Raw genomic sequence first — 17,605 nt, forward strand, 5'->3', positions numbered from 1 at the left:
AGTTGATTTGATTTTAATTAGTTAAAATACAAAGAGCCATACTCAGCTGTTACACAGACCTAAACGGCAACCGCATTAGACAGCACAGCTATAGATCTTTAATGTATGGTGACGTTTTGTTTGGGGACCTTCAGGTTTTAGAAGCACAGAACTAACAGGCTTGTGACTGAACTCATGAGGCATTCGTTTCAAATTTATTAGAGTACTCCAAATGGAGAGCACATTTCCTGGTTTTGATATGAATGCAGCTCTACATTCTGGTCATAAGCTTCTCTATGATTTTAAATGACCCTGCCCATGATTTCAACATGATGTAAATATTGAACCTCTTGTTCCCTGAAACTATGTCTGAAACCTAATTTCTCATCTCTCCGGCTGCTCTTCCCTCTGTTACTATTATTCTGTCCTCATTTCCTGGCACAGTGCTGGCTGTAATCCTCTTGTTCTGTGGTTGCTTACAAAACTGATCTACCTAGAAAACCTTGGTGTTGTCTTTACATCCTGTTGCCTTACTCTACAGATAATAGCTGTCACGTCTAATCTCCAAAGCTTGTTACCTCTCTGTTCCCTTTTCCCTTTATCACTTTGCCTACATTATTTCATGCTTTCATTACTGCTTACGTGGGCTGTTGAATTATCCTTCCCATTTCTAATATTCTTCACTACCCAATCCATCTTCTACCTTCCACCACAATTTGTCCTTAAACAAAATTTTGATTATATTGTTTCTTCTAGTCATTAAGGTTTTGAACCTTTATCGTACCTGTAGAATACTGCCCCAATTCCTAGCCTGAGATTTGAAATTCTGTTATTCGCTCATGACAAAGCTACACCCTTACTTAGAAAAATTAAACAGAGATAGATGAGCAGTCCCACAATGAGGAGTAGAAAAATGGTTTGGGGAGCTCTCTACATGGAAATAACAGGCACATAAGTTGTGTTAGATTCTTCCTTAAAGAAGACACTTCCTTGAAGTTTTCTCATAAAACTTTTTTAGTTTCACTCCCTTAGAAAATTAAGCTGAATTATACTTTTTAGCTGCCTTATTTGTGTAAAGTGTAATATAGGACTTAATTTTGCTTTTTTTTTTTTAATGCTTTGCCTGGAGAAAAAAAATGAAGTATTATAAACTTTGTGATAGGTATACTAGGCAAAACATAAGAAGAGGTAGTTCTAGTTGAACAGCCGCTGTGTTACCTATTCTTCTTGCCACTGTTTATCTCGGAGAGGACTTGAGAGGTTAATTAAGAAGGTCATTACTTTTTAACACTGAAATAACTCCAGTATCACTTTGATTTATCTGAAACTCCAGGCAAGTTAAACTGTTTGATATTCCCTCTGTTTGTGTACATGTGTGCCCCTCTACCTAGAATAGACCTCTCACCCTTACTTCTGTATGTCCTAAAAGACTGGGCTCAGACGTCACGGCTACAGAGTAACACCCTGACACCCCCTCCTTTGTTCTCTAAGGAAAAGTAATCTGTTTTGCCTCTGAGTCTCCTTAACACGTTTTCTTTGCTCTTTCATGGAAATTTTCATTTCCTACCTGTTTTAGACCTTACGACCCTTCTGAAACCTGCTGGACTTCTGTGAAGAGTTTGGGATTACATTAAAACAGGTCTTTGAAGATAAACAGCTGCTTAACAAGTATCCTGCAGGAGTATGCTATCCACATGACACTGGATACTGTTTTCTGCTTCAGTTTCAGACCTAGGATGAAGTTTTGCTGGTCAGGAAATTCCAACAAGGTTGAATTTATGTTTTGGGGGTTAGCTCACAGTTGAATTATCCAGGCACAGCGTTAGTATCTAGAGTTGAAAGCTTGGCTGAACTGCTGTCCATGGACTGCTGGGACCCAGACCCTCCCTGTGGACAGACGGTACAGATTCAGAGCTCACAGCCCATTTCCTTTGAACAGATTTTCCCTGGGGAAACACAGGCAAATCCCATACCAAAACTTTGAGGGCTATCAGCTGTAGGTACTCCCACACCAAAGAGGCTTGCCTTTAACCTATTCTGATTCATCGTTCATCACGGAAAGTGCTCTTTAATTAAACCTAATAACGTTGCCTGGCAATAGTATGTCCCCTAAATAATGTACTTGGGAACCAGCTTCTCAATTATGTGTCTCATAATTTATTAGCGAATTATACTAAAGCCTGGACCCTATTTGAACTGCAGAGATTCAAGACAGCTAACTGGTGTCATCCCACTCAGTTCTTAAGATAATGACTCTGCAAAATCTGGACATTGTACAGCCAACAAGTTTTTACAGCTACTTAAAAAAAAATAATAATACATGAAGTGATATAAACCTTGTCAAGGTAATTTGCATTGATTGTCTTAGAAATCAGCTGTTAATATATGGCTTAACTCTATGACCATAACATTTGACATCTCTTGCAATGTAATTCTGACTTTAATCATCTTCCTGCCAACTATTAATAATCACTGGGACTCCTAGCCTATCTTGCCCTCTATTTTCTTCAGTATTATTTTATATATCTTATTACGGTAAATATTTATCTGGTTTTAGGCAAAGAATTAATGGGATGATTATGGAACTGAGCTGAAAACCTGTAATTTGACCTATACTTCTCAATTCTAAACAACTAACCATTTTAATTACTAGAAGACACCCCCTCCTCGCCCCCGTTCAGGTAGAAGACTAGGGAGTGTGCTTCAGGGCTCTTCTGTGAAGGAGAAAAACCTGTCTTTGTTTTGAATATTAATAAGGAAGTAGGTGTTGGTAGAGTACACAGATTGTTCTATTTGAATATTGCCCTGGGTGGCATTGCTACTCTTCTTTCCCCATCTCTCCCACTCCTTTTGAAGGCAATGAATATTCAAATACAAAGAATGATTGCACACTGGTAGGGAGATGAGTTTATTGAGTGTTATTATGTACATACTGCCTCTTTTTTAAACACTGTGAACAAATTATTATTACTATTAGCTTGAGCAAAAAAATTACAAAATCTAGTGGAGAAGGAAATGGCAACCCACTCCAGTGTTCTTGCCTGGAGAATCCCAGGGACAGAGGAGCCTGGTAGGAGGCCATCTATGGGGTCGCACCGAGTCGGACACGACTGAAGCGACTTAGCAGCAGCAGCAGCAGCAGAGGCTAGATGTTATCTTAGAAGTTCTTTATTCTAAACTTCTAATTTTACAGATGGAGAAACACACAAAAATAACATCAGAATTGTCTTGTGGAAAGAGCATACACTTCAGAGTCAGAAAAATTTAAGAGTCAGAGAAATTTGAAGTTGAATTTTATCTCTGCCACTGTCAATTTTAGCTTAACCCAATACTAAGCCTCTCAAAGCCTCAGTTTTCTTATCTAATAACAAAGTTGTTCAGATGACTAAAAGAGATGAAGTATGCAAATTACCTAAAATAATGGATGATATGTAATATTCAAAATAGTGCTATTATTTTTATAATTTTTATTCACGAAAATTTTTCTGTTGATAAATTGGTTGCCAACTGTTTTTACAAGCCTTCTGTTTGTTATCCAGAATTTTTTTCTCTCATAAGATTATAAGACAAACTAGATTTCGAGAAAAAGGCCCAAAGAAAGCCTCAAAGCAGGAGTGAGCGAAAGAGTCCATTCACTCAGAACTGGAGAGAGAAAAGATCTGTTCTCTTGAAAAGTGAGAATAGCAACCTAAAGACAAGGTCATTCATTTAATCCAGTAATGTCTCCTGAACACCTTTACCAGGCACTGACTGTGCTGTATCCACAACTGAATGAAGAGGTGTATCTTATGGCCCCTGAAAGGAATTCACAACTTAGTGAGGCATAAGAATCTGTGAACACTGAAACTGTAATATGGTATGGATATATATAATAACAGACATGGACAAAAACCTCTAGGGTCATAGAAAAATAGATCTTTCTTGAGTAAGGGTATGGGAGGACACAAAAAATGGAGTTGGAGGGAGGGGGAAGCTTACTGAGAACTCAGCCTATACTAACAAAATGTTGAGTGAAAAATAAAGACTCGAGATTTGTTCTTAATCCTGTGGCAAATTGCCCACATCAGGGTTGACTAACAGAAGAAAACAGGCTAGTGAATATCTAAGAAAGGAAGCACTATATGTATGGCCCTCGGCCAAGGGCTTTAAAATATGTAATCTTAAAATGCATTTTATATATCAATTGGTATACTATGATTGCTCCCCTATATTTAATTTCTTCATAAGAACCCTAAAACCTACAATAAATATTTCAGTTACAGGATATGACTGTGTTAATGGGTAATCAATTATCTGTGCAGAAGGGGAGTGGAAGATGGTGAAAAACTGTATGTTTTAGGTCAGTAATTGTCAGTGAGGTCCCTGGACCACCTAAGCACTTGTCAGACATGCCAATCTGTGACCTTTTCCCAGACCTATTGAATCAGAAATCTTTGACTCTGAAGTATATTTCACCAGTCACTGGTGAAATCCAGTGATAGTGATAACCTGCTTCTTGCCAGGGTTCAGCAAATTACAGCCTGTGGATCTAATGAGGCCCATACCTGTTTTTTCGTCAATAAAATTATATTGAAAACCATGATTATACTCATTTGTTTATCATTGGTTAAGGCTGTTTTTATACTGCAGTGGCAGAATTGAGTAATTGCAGAGACCTTATGGCCTGCAAAGTCCAAAGTAGTTACTACTCAGTTCTTTACAGAAAAGTTTGCTGGTGCCTGGTTTACTCTGGATGTATAAGCAGATATTTGCTAATGAATTGAAGACCATAAGGAAAAAATGAATTTTTCATGTTTTTAAAAATCTTAACCTGTTATCTTTCCCTTTTAGTCAAGGATGCTATCTAAATGGGCCTTTTAGTTCAAATCTACTGACAGTCCCGAAGCAAAGGTCGTCATCTGTATCGTTAACTCACCATGTAGGTCTAAGAAGAGCTGGTAAGAAATCATTCTTTGTGACTTAAATATGGGAGGTCTCAAACTATATGGTAGTACAAACTTTTCATTACCTATTAATAGCTGAGAATATATTTTCTCAGATACGAATAGAAACTATTCTTAGCTGAGAACAGGGTTTTCATTACCTATTCATAGATGAGATGGTTGGATGGCATCACTGACTCAATGTACATGAGCTTGAGCAAACTCTGGGAGATAGTGAAGGACAGGAAAGCGTGGTGTGCTGCAGTTCACGGGGTTGCAAAGAGTCCGACACGACTTAGCAACCGAAGAACAACATTCGTAGCTAATTTTGAATACCATTTCATGTGTTCTAAGTTAACATAAAACTAAGCAGTTTGGGTTGGCTATTAGTTGACAATTTGCTCATTCATTTGTTAATTTTTGAACATATACTATGTATCAGTAACTTTGTTAGACACTGAGGATTCAGGGATAAAATATAGAACTATTTAACCTGAATAGTTGTAGACAAAGAACAAAGGAAAACCCTCAGTAAAGGACCTTCTTTTGTAGCATGGTGATTGTAGAGGGAGAAAAACTTAATATGAGAGTAGGAAAAATCCTGACTGTATCCTATATCCTAATAAAACAAAACAAAGTGAAAGCAAAGTTGCTCATTCATGTCCAACTCTTTGCGACCCCATGGACTGTAACCAGGCTTCTCCATCTGTGGGATTTTCCAGGCAAGAGTACTGGAGTAGGTTGCCATTTCCTTCTCCAGAGGATCTTCCTGACCAGGAATCAAACCCGGGTCTCCCGCATTGTGGCAGACGCTTTACCATTTGAGCCACCAGGGAAGATATATCCTAATAAGCCACCCTTAATTGAATCTTTATCTGGGGGTGGGGTGGGGGCTGTTAATCGATACATTGTTACTTTTAGATGTACAACAAAATGATTTGATGTTTGTATATACTATAAAATGATCACCATAATGAGTCTAGTTAACATCTGTCACCATAGTTACAAGTTTTTTTCTTGTGATGAGAACTTTCAAGATCTATTCTCTTAACTTTCAAATACACAATACAGTATTATTAACTATAGTCACCAACCAAAGATGATGAAATGGCATATTTAAAGTATTGCAGAAACAAAAATTGCCAACCTGAAATTCTTTATCCAGTGAAGATATCCTTTAAAATTTAAGGTGAAATAACAAGTTTTTTTATACAAAAAAAGATAAAATGTATTGCTTGTAGATGTGCACTACTGAGAATTTAGCAAAGAAAGTTCTTTAGGAAGGAGGAAAGTGATCCACATTGAAGCATGGATCTGCAGGAATGAATGAAAAGCACTGGGAAGCCTAAATATGTGGGTGCATGAAAACAATGACTCCCTGCAGTTTGCATAATGTATAAAGAAGTATATGGAAACAGTGGCATAAAGGGTGGGGAAAGGGATGTACTAGCAGTGATTGAAAAGTACTAAAAAGTTCTTAAACTTAAAAGAAACTAATACTTCAAAGATGTACATTGTAATATCCAGTGTGACAGTCAAATAAAAAAAGTGTTAGTTGCTCAGTCATGTCCAGCTCTTGGCTACCCCATGGACTGTAGCCCACCAGGCTCCTCTGTCCATGGAATTCTCCAAGCAAGAATACTGGAGTGGGTTGCCATGCCCTCCTCCAGGGGATCTTCCCGACCCAGGGATCAAACCTGGGTCTCCTGCACTGCAGACAGATTCTTTACCATCTGAGCCACCAGGGACAAAAATAGGAGCGAAAAACTAAACTGTTGCAGAATTTTGGAAGTTAACAAAGGCCAGAGAACACACTAGAAATCATCTGTACAAGAGAAACTAACTACTGAACCTTGGTGAGGCATTGGGTTCTATGACAGTTTAATTGAAAGCAGCTCCCAAACCCTCTCTCCCCAGCTCAGTGGTACTAAGCTAAAAGCCACTAGCTTTGCAGTCATTGGAGTCTGACCTCTTTAAAAACTGCATTAAAAGCAACAATCTGAGAGTACAGTAAATGTTTTGTCCAAACTCACTGGAAAAAGTCCTTGTTCCCAGGTTGTTGTGGATAATTCATTTGACGGAGAGCTCAGCTCTTCAAAAAAATAACAGCAACAAAAAACACCCACACCCTCTGCCAGTAACATTTTGAGTGGGTAAAGCTGTGATTTCAACTGAGACAAACAAGAACTGATTGGAAATTTCAAAGGAAATCCTGGACACTAGATGACCACAGGAAAGTGAAAAGCTCTGGCATATGCCTGAAGACCTACTAGGCTGAGCACTTTTTCAGGGCTGTGCACATGCTCAGGAAAGATCTGTGAAAGGAGAAGGCCCTGGTTGCTCCACCTGTAGCTGACCTGGCACCTGTAGCTGACCTGGAAGTGCTGCACAAGCAGGAAGTAAAAGCTAAAGCTGTTTTGTAAACTGCCTGGAAATTTGAAGTTGTAATTTTTCAAACATATTCCCATCAGGAGATGACGACACATAGGCAAGACATTTAAAGAAATTTTCTGTCTCAACTAAATCATACTGACCCACGGGTGACTCTAAGAAGTCAAACATAAATCAAAGAGGAAAGGGGAAAAAAGGCATCAGAGCACTCAGTGGCTACACACCTCAGTGGAAAAAAATCTACATTATGAGTTCAGGAGATCATTCAATGAATAGTCAGAAATAAAATGAACAAACACAAAATAAGCCACATAAACCTTGAGGGTGGGAGAGATCTGATACTAGAATTGTTACAGTATAGTATCTAAAATGTTCAGTTTTCAATAAAAAAAAATTTATGAAGCATGCAAAGAAACAGGAATTTTTTGCCATGTAGACAATGAAAAACAGCCAACAGAATTTCCCTGAGTGAGCTTGGACTTTGGATTTAGCAATGGCTTTAAATTTGCTACCATTATATCTTTAAAGAACTTCAGGAAACCATAAAGTAAGAAGAGTATGATATCATACTCTTCTTATTTAGTGAGATAACAATATCTCACTAAAGAATGAATTTAAAGAACTAGAAATTATATGATAAAATTATAAAATAATTTAAATAATTATAAAATAGTCATCACTTCTACTCAATATTGGGTTAGAGGTTCTACCCTGAGAAGTTTAGGTAAAAACAAATGAAAGGAAGATGTAAAACTATTTGCAGACAACATCATCCTATATGTATAAATCCTAAGAAATTCCTTAAAACCTATTACAACAAATAGAAAAATTAATCAGTGTGGCAGGATACAAAATCTGTAAGCAAAAATCAGTTACATTTCTATATACTAGCAATGAACAGTACAAAACTGAAATTAAGAATTCCATTTAAAGTTAGCATCAAAAAGAATAAAATGCTTTGGGATAAATTTAGCAAAACAGTGCAAGACTTGTACACTGAAAACTATAAAACGTTGTTGAAATTAAAGAAGACCCAAATATGATTTAGTTGTTGTTTGGTACTGCACGGCATGTGGGATCTTAGTTCCTCATCCAGAGACTGAACCTGAGCCCCCAGCAGTGGAAGTGTGGAGTCCTGTCAGGGAATTCCCAGATAAATGGAAAGATATCCCATATTCATGGATCAGAAGACTTGGTGTTGTTAAGAGGGCAATAGTCCTCAAATTGTTCTAAACTTAGTGCAATCCTTAACAAAATCTGTGCTGGCTTCTTTGCAGAAATTTGACAAGCTGATCCTAAAATTCATGTCAGAATTCAAGGGACCCAGAGTAGCCAAAACAATCTTTAGTAAAAAAGAAAAAAAAAAAAAAAAAAAAGGAGAGATTCATTCACACTTGTAAATTTAAACTTGCTACCAAGCGGTGGTTATCAAGACACTGATTGACAGTGACACTGGCCTAAGGATATTCCAAATCAATGGAGTAGAATTGAGAGTCCAGAAATAAACCCTTACACGGTCAACTGATTTTCAGCCAGCGTGCCACAGTAATCCAATGGGGAAGGAATAGTGTTTTTAATAAATGATGCTGGGACACCTGGATAGATATGCATATGAAAAAGAGTGAATTTGAACCATACCTGTCATCATACTCAAAAATTAACCTAAAATGCTCATAAACTCAAATGTAAGTATGAAACCATAAAACTTGTAAAAGAAAACAAGAGAAAATCTTTGTGACTTTGGATATTCTTAGATATGACACCAAAAGTACAATGCATGAATGAAAAAAATTGATAATAGGAATTCATTAAAATTAAAAACATTTGCACTTCAAAAGACACCTAAAGAAAGTGAGAAGACAATCCATAAGATGGGAGAAAATATTTGCAAATTATAATTTGACAATGAACTTGGGTATTCATAATAGACAAAGATGTCTTCAGTTCAGTTCAGTCGCTCAGGCATGTCCGACTCTTTGCAACCCCATGGGCTGAAGCATGCCAGGCTTCCCTGTCCATCACCAACTCTCAGAGCTTGCTCAAACTCATGTCCATTGAGTCGGTGATGCCATCTAACCATCTCATCCTCTGTTGTCCCCTTCTCCTCCCTCCTTTGATCTTTCTCAGCATCAGGGTCTTTTCCAGTGAGTCAGTTCTTCGCATCAGGTGGCCAGAGTCTTACAGAAGACATCTTACAACTCAGTAATAAAAACACAAATGATCTCACTAAAAAATTGGTGAAAGATTTGAATAGATGTTTCTCCAGAGGAGTTATACCAGTGGCCCTTACCCACATGAAAAGATACTCAGCATTATTAGTCATTAGGGAAATGCAAATCAAAACCACAGTGAACCATGACTTCACACCCACTATGGTGTCTATAATTCTCAAGGCGGTATAACAAGAATTGGAAAAATGTTCAGAAGTAGGAACACTCATACATCACTGATGGGAAAGTAAAATGCTACCGTTACTTTGGAAGACAATTTGGCAGTTCAGTACTTGAATAGAGAAATAAAATTGTGCTATATTCATACATACAATTTTATATGTCATTCAAAATGAGTGAACATGTGAAATATCTTTTAAAAATGTTGAGTAAAGTAAGCAAGGCATAAAAGCATTTATACTGCCTGATTCCATTTACAAAGTTCAAAGAAAGTGCAAAACTAATCTAAATTGTTAAAGAGGTATATATGTGGTACAAATATAAAGAAAGACGAGAAAAACAGTACCATAATGTGAAAGTAATGCTTTCCTTTAATGAAAGGACTGAGAATTAGATACTGGACATGGGTTTCTGATCTCTGGCCATGTTTTATATTTTAGCCTGAGTGGTGAGCATTCCTGTTATAACTTTTCTGTATGTTATATTTCACAGTTTAAAAGGTTTAGAATAAAAATGGTGACTCTGTATTGTAGAAAGTATTTCTTAAGGGTTGCTAAGGGTTTTCAGTACCATTCTGTCCTCTCCTCAAAAGCTTTTCTACATTATATCAAATTTCTACCCTAAAATTAGTTTATCCTTTATTCTTCTCAGCCTGTTTGTCAGAGTTTTGGACACTCACTAGGAGAATCCCAGGGATGGCGGAGCCTCGTGGGCTGCTGTCTATGGGGTCGCACAGAATTGGACAGACTGAAGCAACTTAGCAGCAGCAGCAGCAGCAGTATAAGTAGAGAAAAGAATGCTGAAAATTGGAACTTTAGTCTCCAGTTAATAACTAACATTATTTTGGCAGGCAAGATAGTTCCCCTCTCTAGACCTCAGTTTCTTCTTCTGAAACATTTAAGTGTTTGACCAGATTATTTATAAAAATCTTTTTTTCAGCTCTAACATTATATGAAATTATGGGAGCCTCTAAACAGGTCTGTTTGGTAGAACAGCAGCGGCAGCCCTGCATATGTAAAATGAAAATGCTGTTTAATTCACAGGGTTATTATGAAGATTAAATAAAAGAACACACATATTATTTGTCAGGGTTTTCCAGAAAAACAGAACTAACAGGATGTTTGTGCATGTGTGTATACCCATACATACATACACATATATTGGAGAGGGGGACAGTGATTGACTGATTGATGGGGATTGGCTTGGTAGATTGCCAGGTCCAAAACTATTAGGGCAAGCTGCCAACCTGGAAGTTGTAGCAGGAGTCAGTATTGCAGTCTTGACTCTGAAGGCAATCTGGAAGCAAAATTCCTTCCTCTCTGGAGGGGCTCAGTTTTTTTTCTTAAGGCCTTCAACAAATTGAATGGGGCCAACCCACATAGCAATGGGTAATCTGCTTTATTCAGTCTAGTGATAATCGCATCTGAAAAATACCTGCACAGCAACATCTAGACTAGATTTTAACCAAACAACTGGGCATGATAGCCCAGCCAAGTTGACACACAAAATTAACCATCACACACATCTGTAACTATGTCTGAAAATACCATGATACCTTAATAACTGTTACTTGCTTTCTTCTGTGATTCTCACTTTACTTGAATCTTTTTTTTGAAATAAAGTTTTAAATCTACCTACACTTCTCCAGATACACCCTTAGTTCAAGGCACCTAGCAAAGGCTCTTGAATAAATCAACAGGATTAGGGATGTATTTCCAAAGCACTTTTTCCCTCTTATTTTAGCATTCACTCAGCACTTGTTTGTATTTTCCACTAGCCTTTTTTAGGTTTGTTGAACACTGTAGGGATGGCATCTTTTTCTCCGTTGTGAAACCCAGCACATTTTCCAGCATATAATAGGCTCTCAAATACTTGTTGAATGAATGAACGAGCTGGAAAGATGTAGATTTTATTTAAGGGATCTGCTGTTGTGTTCATATAATTTATCATACGCTCATATAATTTTATCATGCTCAGCTTGCTCAATGCTACTAAGAACTCTGTTTTAAAAATAAAAATGAATTTTATTGTATTGAAACAATACAGTAAAGATGGTAAAAATGGATAATCAGGCTGGTAGGGACACAAAATGTGACAGATGAAGATCAATATGGATTAGGAAAATCTGTGCCACACATTATCGTGTACACACGTTATTATCATTATTATGTACGTTTTCCTCGTACTCTTAGTATTTACTATTATGTGTCATCCTGCCACAGGGTGTTTATTCCACGGTCATTGACGATAACAAATATAGTCTATATTCTGCCTGAATTCGTAGAATGTCTTGATGATAGCTCCATGTAGAAATGTAGTTTTATCATTTAATTGAAAATGCTTTGCTTTCTTTAAAGAAGGGGAATGCTCTTTATAAGTACCCAAACATAGACAATAAACAGATACATGCATACATAATATCTCTTTCTTCTCTTTCAATTTTTAAGGTGGTTTACCAAGCATGAATTCACCCAGTCATGGACCAGTGTCTGCTGGCTCTCCAGCTAACCGATCACCTATAGAATTTCCTGATACTGCTGAATTTCTTACTAAACCACCTGTCATTTTACACAAATCTCTGAGCAGTACACCCAATTCACCAGATTTTTATCAGCAGTTTAGAAATTCTGATAGCAATTTATGTAACAGGTAAGTTTCCCAGATGTTTATGGTTTCAAAATATAGGTTATTTTAATAAAGTACTCCTAGTTTTCTAGTTCTGTATTGTAACTAGATGATTAATACTATATCCTTTTCTTCATCTAGTAGTTTTTATTCTAAACAATTTTTTTTTCATTTCACTGCTATTATTCATTTCCCAGCTAAATGATCTCCATCTAAAGGGAAATATAATGGTATTTTATCCATAAGATATCAGTAAATGTATGAAAATTATTTTAGTACTAATAATTTTATGCACTAATTTACTACTTACTTACAGTAACCAGTTCATTTGGTGTTCATTTTCATTTCTGCTTTTACGATGTTTACCTCCGATCCCAGGGTTACTTTCAAAATACGTTATTTCCTTCACAGAGACAAAGATGTTTTCTAGGATAAAGCCTATTAAGTTTATAGAGAGATTGTAATATTAGGGTATTTTGCAGTTGGGATCTTACAGTTTAAAAAGAAACAGATTTTCTGACTGTATTTAGATAAAAACAAAAATTGTCTCATTTGTCATATATACATATTTACCTGTTTTATTTTTCAAGCTGTGGACATCAAATACTGAAATATGATTCAGCATCTGAACCAGAGTCTGGTACAGACTGCCACAGGGAAAAGTCAGGTGAGACTGCAAAAGTCATATGTCTTTAACTTTAAGAACAATCTTAACATTGTTTTTAAAATGAATAAATGAGTTAAGATACCCATCTTTAAAACGAAGATTACAATGTTTTGTCGACTTTACAGAGGAGTTATTAGCAAATTATAAATAATAGATGGTTAAAGTATTTTGAAGGGTAAAAATGTGCTGTATAAATTAAATAGTCTTATGTTACGGTTAGGCTTCATAAATAGTGAAATTATATTAACATTGAAATTTAAATTGCATTATGTAAGCTTGGGTTTGCATACATTTTAATAATTACACAAACAAGTTGTTTTAAAATTTAGTCAGTTATGTCATTCTGAAACGTACCCTCAAAAAAAGAATATTGTTGGTGATAAAATTATAGTTGTTTTATAATTTTAAAACACTGATGACTCAAGCATCCAGTAATAGTTAACTAGGTAACTCAGAGCAACATACCTCCTGAAGGTGGCTAGAAAAGTTACAAACTATTAGCAACAACAATCTGCTTGAAGCCACTGAAGAACTCATAGGCTCCTCAGAATATCCAGTGTAAGACCTGGAGGAGAATAGAGACTAAGGAAATGAGTCTCGAGTTTGGGGCTACCAAAAGGTGTTTGCTGCTTCCAGAGGGGCCAGTACTGATAGAACAAACAGTCCCTTTTGGTAGCTTCATGGGACAGCTTCTTGGGACTACGGAGATAAAGATTAGAGTTGAAAGTCTGCCATGACAGGATTAACTTGGTAAACTCTGCAGTACTGCATCTTAAGAATAAAGGTAAACCAGAAATAGATAGGCTCTTTCAGGGGTTACAGGTGAATATCAGTCTCTTCACATACTTTGAAATTCACCCTTCCGTAGTACACAATATAATAGTTTTGGGGGTTTACATTTTAAAAGATTAAAAAACAATAACAAAGAAGACCAATCCTTCACATACTTCCAAAATAGGAGGGCAAACTTCCCAACTCATTCTATAAATAAAACCAGAATTATTCTGACACCATAACCAGACAAAAGCATCACAAGAAAAGACAACTAGAGACCAACATTGCCAATATCCGTAGCAAAATACTAGCACACTGAATCTTGCAACATATAAAATGTCATATTCATGACATTGGTATTTATACCAGGAATGCAGGGGTGGTATAGCATTTGAAAATTAATTAATGTAATACACCCCATAAAGAGGGGGGGAAAGTCACATGATAATTAAATAGATGCACAAAAAACATTTGACAAAATCCAACACTCTTTCATGATGAAAACACATGGTATTAAGGAAGTTCGTCAACCTGATTAAGGGCATCTTTGAAAGAAACACAAGTTTAACATCATCCTTCTTGGAAAAAGACTGATGCTTTCCCACTAGGATCAAGAATAAAAGAAAGATTTTTGCTTTAAACACTTCTATTCAATATAGTACTGGAGGTTCTAGCCAGGAAAATTTTTAGAAAGATAAAAAGATTAGGAAATCCTGAAATGGAATAAATAAAACTCTTCTTATTCACAGATCATTTGTTAAAAAATTCCAAAGAATACACACACACACACACACACAGAGTCACAAGAGACAAAATCATGTACAAAATCAACTGTATTTCTATATACCAGAAATAAACCCTCATAAACTGAAATTAAGAAAACCTTTCTAGGACTTCCCTATTGGTTCAGTGGTCAAGACTCCACCTGCCAGTGAGGGTGTGTGTGTGGGGGGGTGTGTGTCTCCACCTGCCAGTGAGGGTGAGGGTGTGTGTATCCGTCCACCTGCCAGTGAGGGTGTGTGTATGTGCATGCTCAGTTGTGTCCAACTCTTTGCAACCCCAGGGACTGTAGCCCTACAGGCTTCTCTATCCATGGAATTTTCCAGGCAAGAATACTGGAGTGGGTTGCCATTTTCTCCTCCAGGGGATCCTCCCAACCCAGAGATCAAACCTGGGTTTCCTGCATTCCAGGCAGATTCTTTACAACTACACCACGGGAATTCCCTGGCCAGTGAGGGGTACACAGGTTCAATGCCTGGTCCAGGAGGATTCCACATGCCACAGGGAAGCTAAGCCCATGCGCCACAGCTACTGAAGCAAGAGAAGCCACTTCAATGAGAAGCTCATGTGCTGCAACTAGAGAGAGTAGCCCCCACACTCCAAAACCAGAGGCACTTAGCAACGAAGAACCAATGCAGCCAAAAATAAATAAAATTACAAAAAAAAATTCCACTTACAATAGTATCAAAAAGAATAAAGTTAGAATAAATTTAACACAAAAATAGATTTATAAAAGATTGTTGAGAAAAATTAAAGTCTAAATAAATTGAGAGACGTTGCAATAGCAAACAGATTGGAAAAAACAGTACTTTCAACAGGGCTGTTCCAAATTGATCTATAAATTCATCCGAATTCTGATCAAATTCCACAAGGCTTTTTTTTTTTTAAGTAGAAGTCGACAAGTTGGTGTTAAAATTTACATGGAAATACAAATGACCTAAAAGTCAAAACAATTTGGAAAAACAACAAATTTGGAGGACTGATACTACCTGATTTCAAAACTTATTTCCACTTCAAAAGATGCCAATAACAAAATGAAAGACAAACCACAGAGTGGGAGAAAAATTTGCAGTTATACATCTGATAAAGGTCTTATATCTGTGATATATAACTTTAAGAAATCAACTAACTCAATTAAAACACAAGCAAAAGATTTTATATTTTGTGTTGAAAGACTTTTGGTGAAGGATATGAAGAATATAGAGAACGGGTAGTAAATACATGAAAAAATGATTAACGTCATTAGGGAAATGCAAATTAATATTATACTGAGATACCAGTAAACTAGAATAGGCATGATCAAAAAGATAGACAATACCATGTGTTGGCAAAAATGCAGAGAAATTGGAACCTTGTGCATTGCTGATGGAAATATAAAATGTTAAAATAAACCCTCTTCAGAAAACATTTTGACAGTTTCTTTAAAAGTTAGACATAGAGACTTCCCTGGTGGTCCAGAGGTTCACAGGTTTGATCCCTGATCGGGAAACTAAGATACTGCATGCTGTGTGGCACAGCCAAAAAAAAAAAACCAAAACACAAACAAACAGAAAAATAAGACATAAATTTACCATATTACCCAGCACTAACAAGGATAAGAATTTACTCAAGAGAAAAAATAAGAGCACTCAAAAGACAGGATTGTGTCTGCTTATGACATCTTTATTCATGATAGTGCTAAACTGGAAATGACCCAAATGTTCATCAACTTGTAACTGAATAAATATTGTAGGATTCTAATTAACAAAAAAAGAACAAACTTATGATATATGCTGCTATGTGGATAAATTTTAAAACATTATTTTAAGTGAAGAAAACCAAACTAAAAAGATAATACAGTTTGATTCTATTTATATGAAATTCTAGAAAATGCAAATTTATAGTGACAATAATTGGAATAGCGGTTGCCTGAGAATAAGGCATGTAAATAGGCATGAGGATATTTTTTGAAGTCACTTTAGTCGTGTCCAACTCTTTATGACCCCATGGACTGACTGTAGCCCACCAGGCTTCTCTGTCCATGGGATTCTCCAGGCAAGAATACTAGAGTGGGTTGCCATGCCCTCCTCCAAGGGATCTTCCCGAACCTGCATCTCTTCTATCTCCTGCATTGGCAGGCGGGTTCTTTAACCACCTAGCCCCACCTGGGAAACCCCTTTTGAGGTGATGTGAATGTTCTAAAACTAGATTGTCATGCACAGAGAACAGACTTTTGGTTGCCAAGAGGGAGGGGTTTGGGGTAGAGATGAAGTGGGAGGTAGGGATTAGCAGAAGTGCAAAGGATTCTCTATAGAATGGGTAAATAACAAGGTCCTGGTGAATAGCGCAGAGAACTAATTCAATGTCTTATGGTAAATCATAATGGAAAAGAGGACTGTAAAAGAATGCAGGACTTCCCTGGCAGTCCAGTGTTTTAGGACGCTGTACTTCCACTGCAGGGGCTGCAGATTCGACCCTTTTGGAGGAGCTAAAATCCTGCATGCTGTTGGGCCAAAAAATTTTTTTTTAATTTAAAAAATTAAGAAAGTAAAGAATATATATATATATATATATATATGAATAACAATCACTGTGCTTTACAGCAGAAATTAACAAACCTTGTAAATCAACTGTACTTCAATAAAAATAAATGAATAAATAAGCCTAGTTTTTCTGAAAGTCAACTCAAATGAGTGCTCTGAAAAACACTTAAAAAAACCTTTTATTTAAAAAAATCCCTACATGTTGAAAAATAAGTAAATCTGAAGTTTGTGGCTTGGTAAATTTTCATACATCTAATATACATATATAATCAGCACCCAGATCCATAAAATATTACCAGCACCTCAGAAATTCCTCCCATGCCTGCTTCCAGGAATTGCTCCCCCAAAGATAATGTTTATCCTGTCTTTCAGTATTCATGTGTATCATTTTGATATGTTTTTTAATTTTTCATAAAGAGAATCACAGAGTATGCCTGTGTGTCTGTCTTCCTTCATTTGACATTGTATTTTTAAAAACTATATTGTTTATTCTGTAGTTTATTCTTTTTGCTCTGCAGTGTCCAATTGTGTGAATACACTACAGTTTATTTATTT

The 17,605-nt window shown here is 36.5% G+C and overlaps 1 protein-coding gene across 2 annotated transcripts in view; it reads left to right on the forward strand.

Moving 5' to 3' along the window:
- The window catches only part of PDE3B (phosphodiesterase 3B), a 172,577-nt gene that overhangs the window by 122,802 nt on the left and 32,170 nt on the right, over window positions 1–17,605 (forward strand). For both annotated transcript variants that reach the window (XM_025266694.3, XM_025266693.3), the window contains exons 5-7: window positions 4,810–4,916; window positions 12,130–12,331; window positions 12,898–12,974. In XM_025266694.3, coding sequence (XP_025122479.1) covers window positions 4,810–4,916; window positions 12,130–12,331; window positions 12,898–12,974 — 386 coding nt within the window. The remainder of the gene's footprint in view (window positions 1–4,809; window positions 4,917–12,129; window positions 12,332–12,897; window positions 12,975–17,605) is intronic.

This window comes from Bubalus bubalis, chromosome 16, assembly GCF_019923935.1.
Source record: "Bubalus bubalis isolate 160015118507 breed Murrah chromosome 16, NDDB_SH_1, whole genome shotgun sequence".
Taxonomy (NCBI): domain Eukaryota; kingdom Metazoa; phylum Chordata; class Mammalia; order Artiodactyla; family Bovidae; genus Bubalus; species Bubalus bubalis.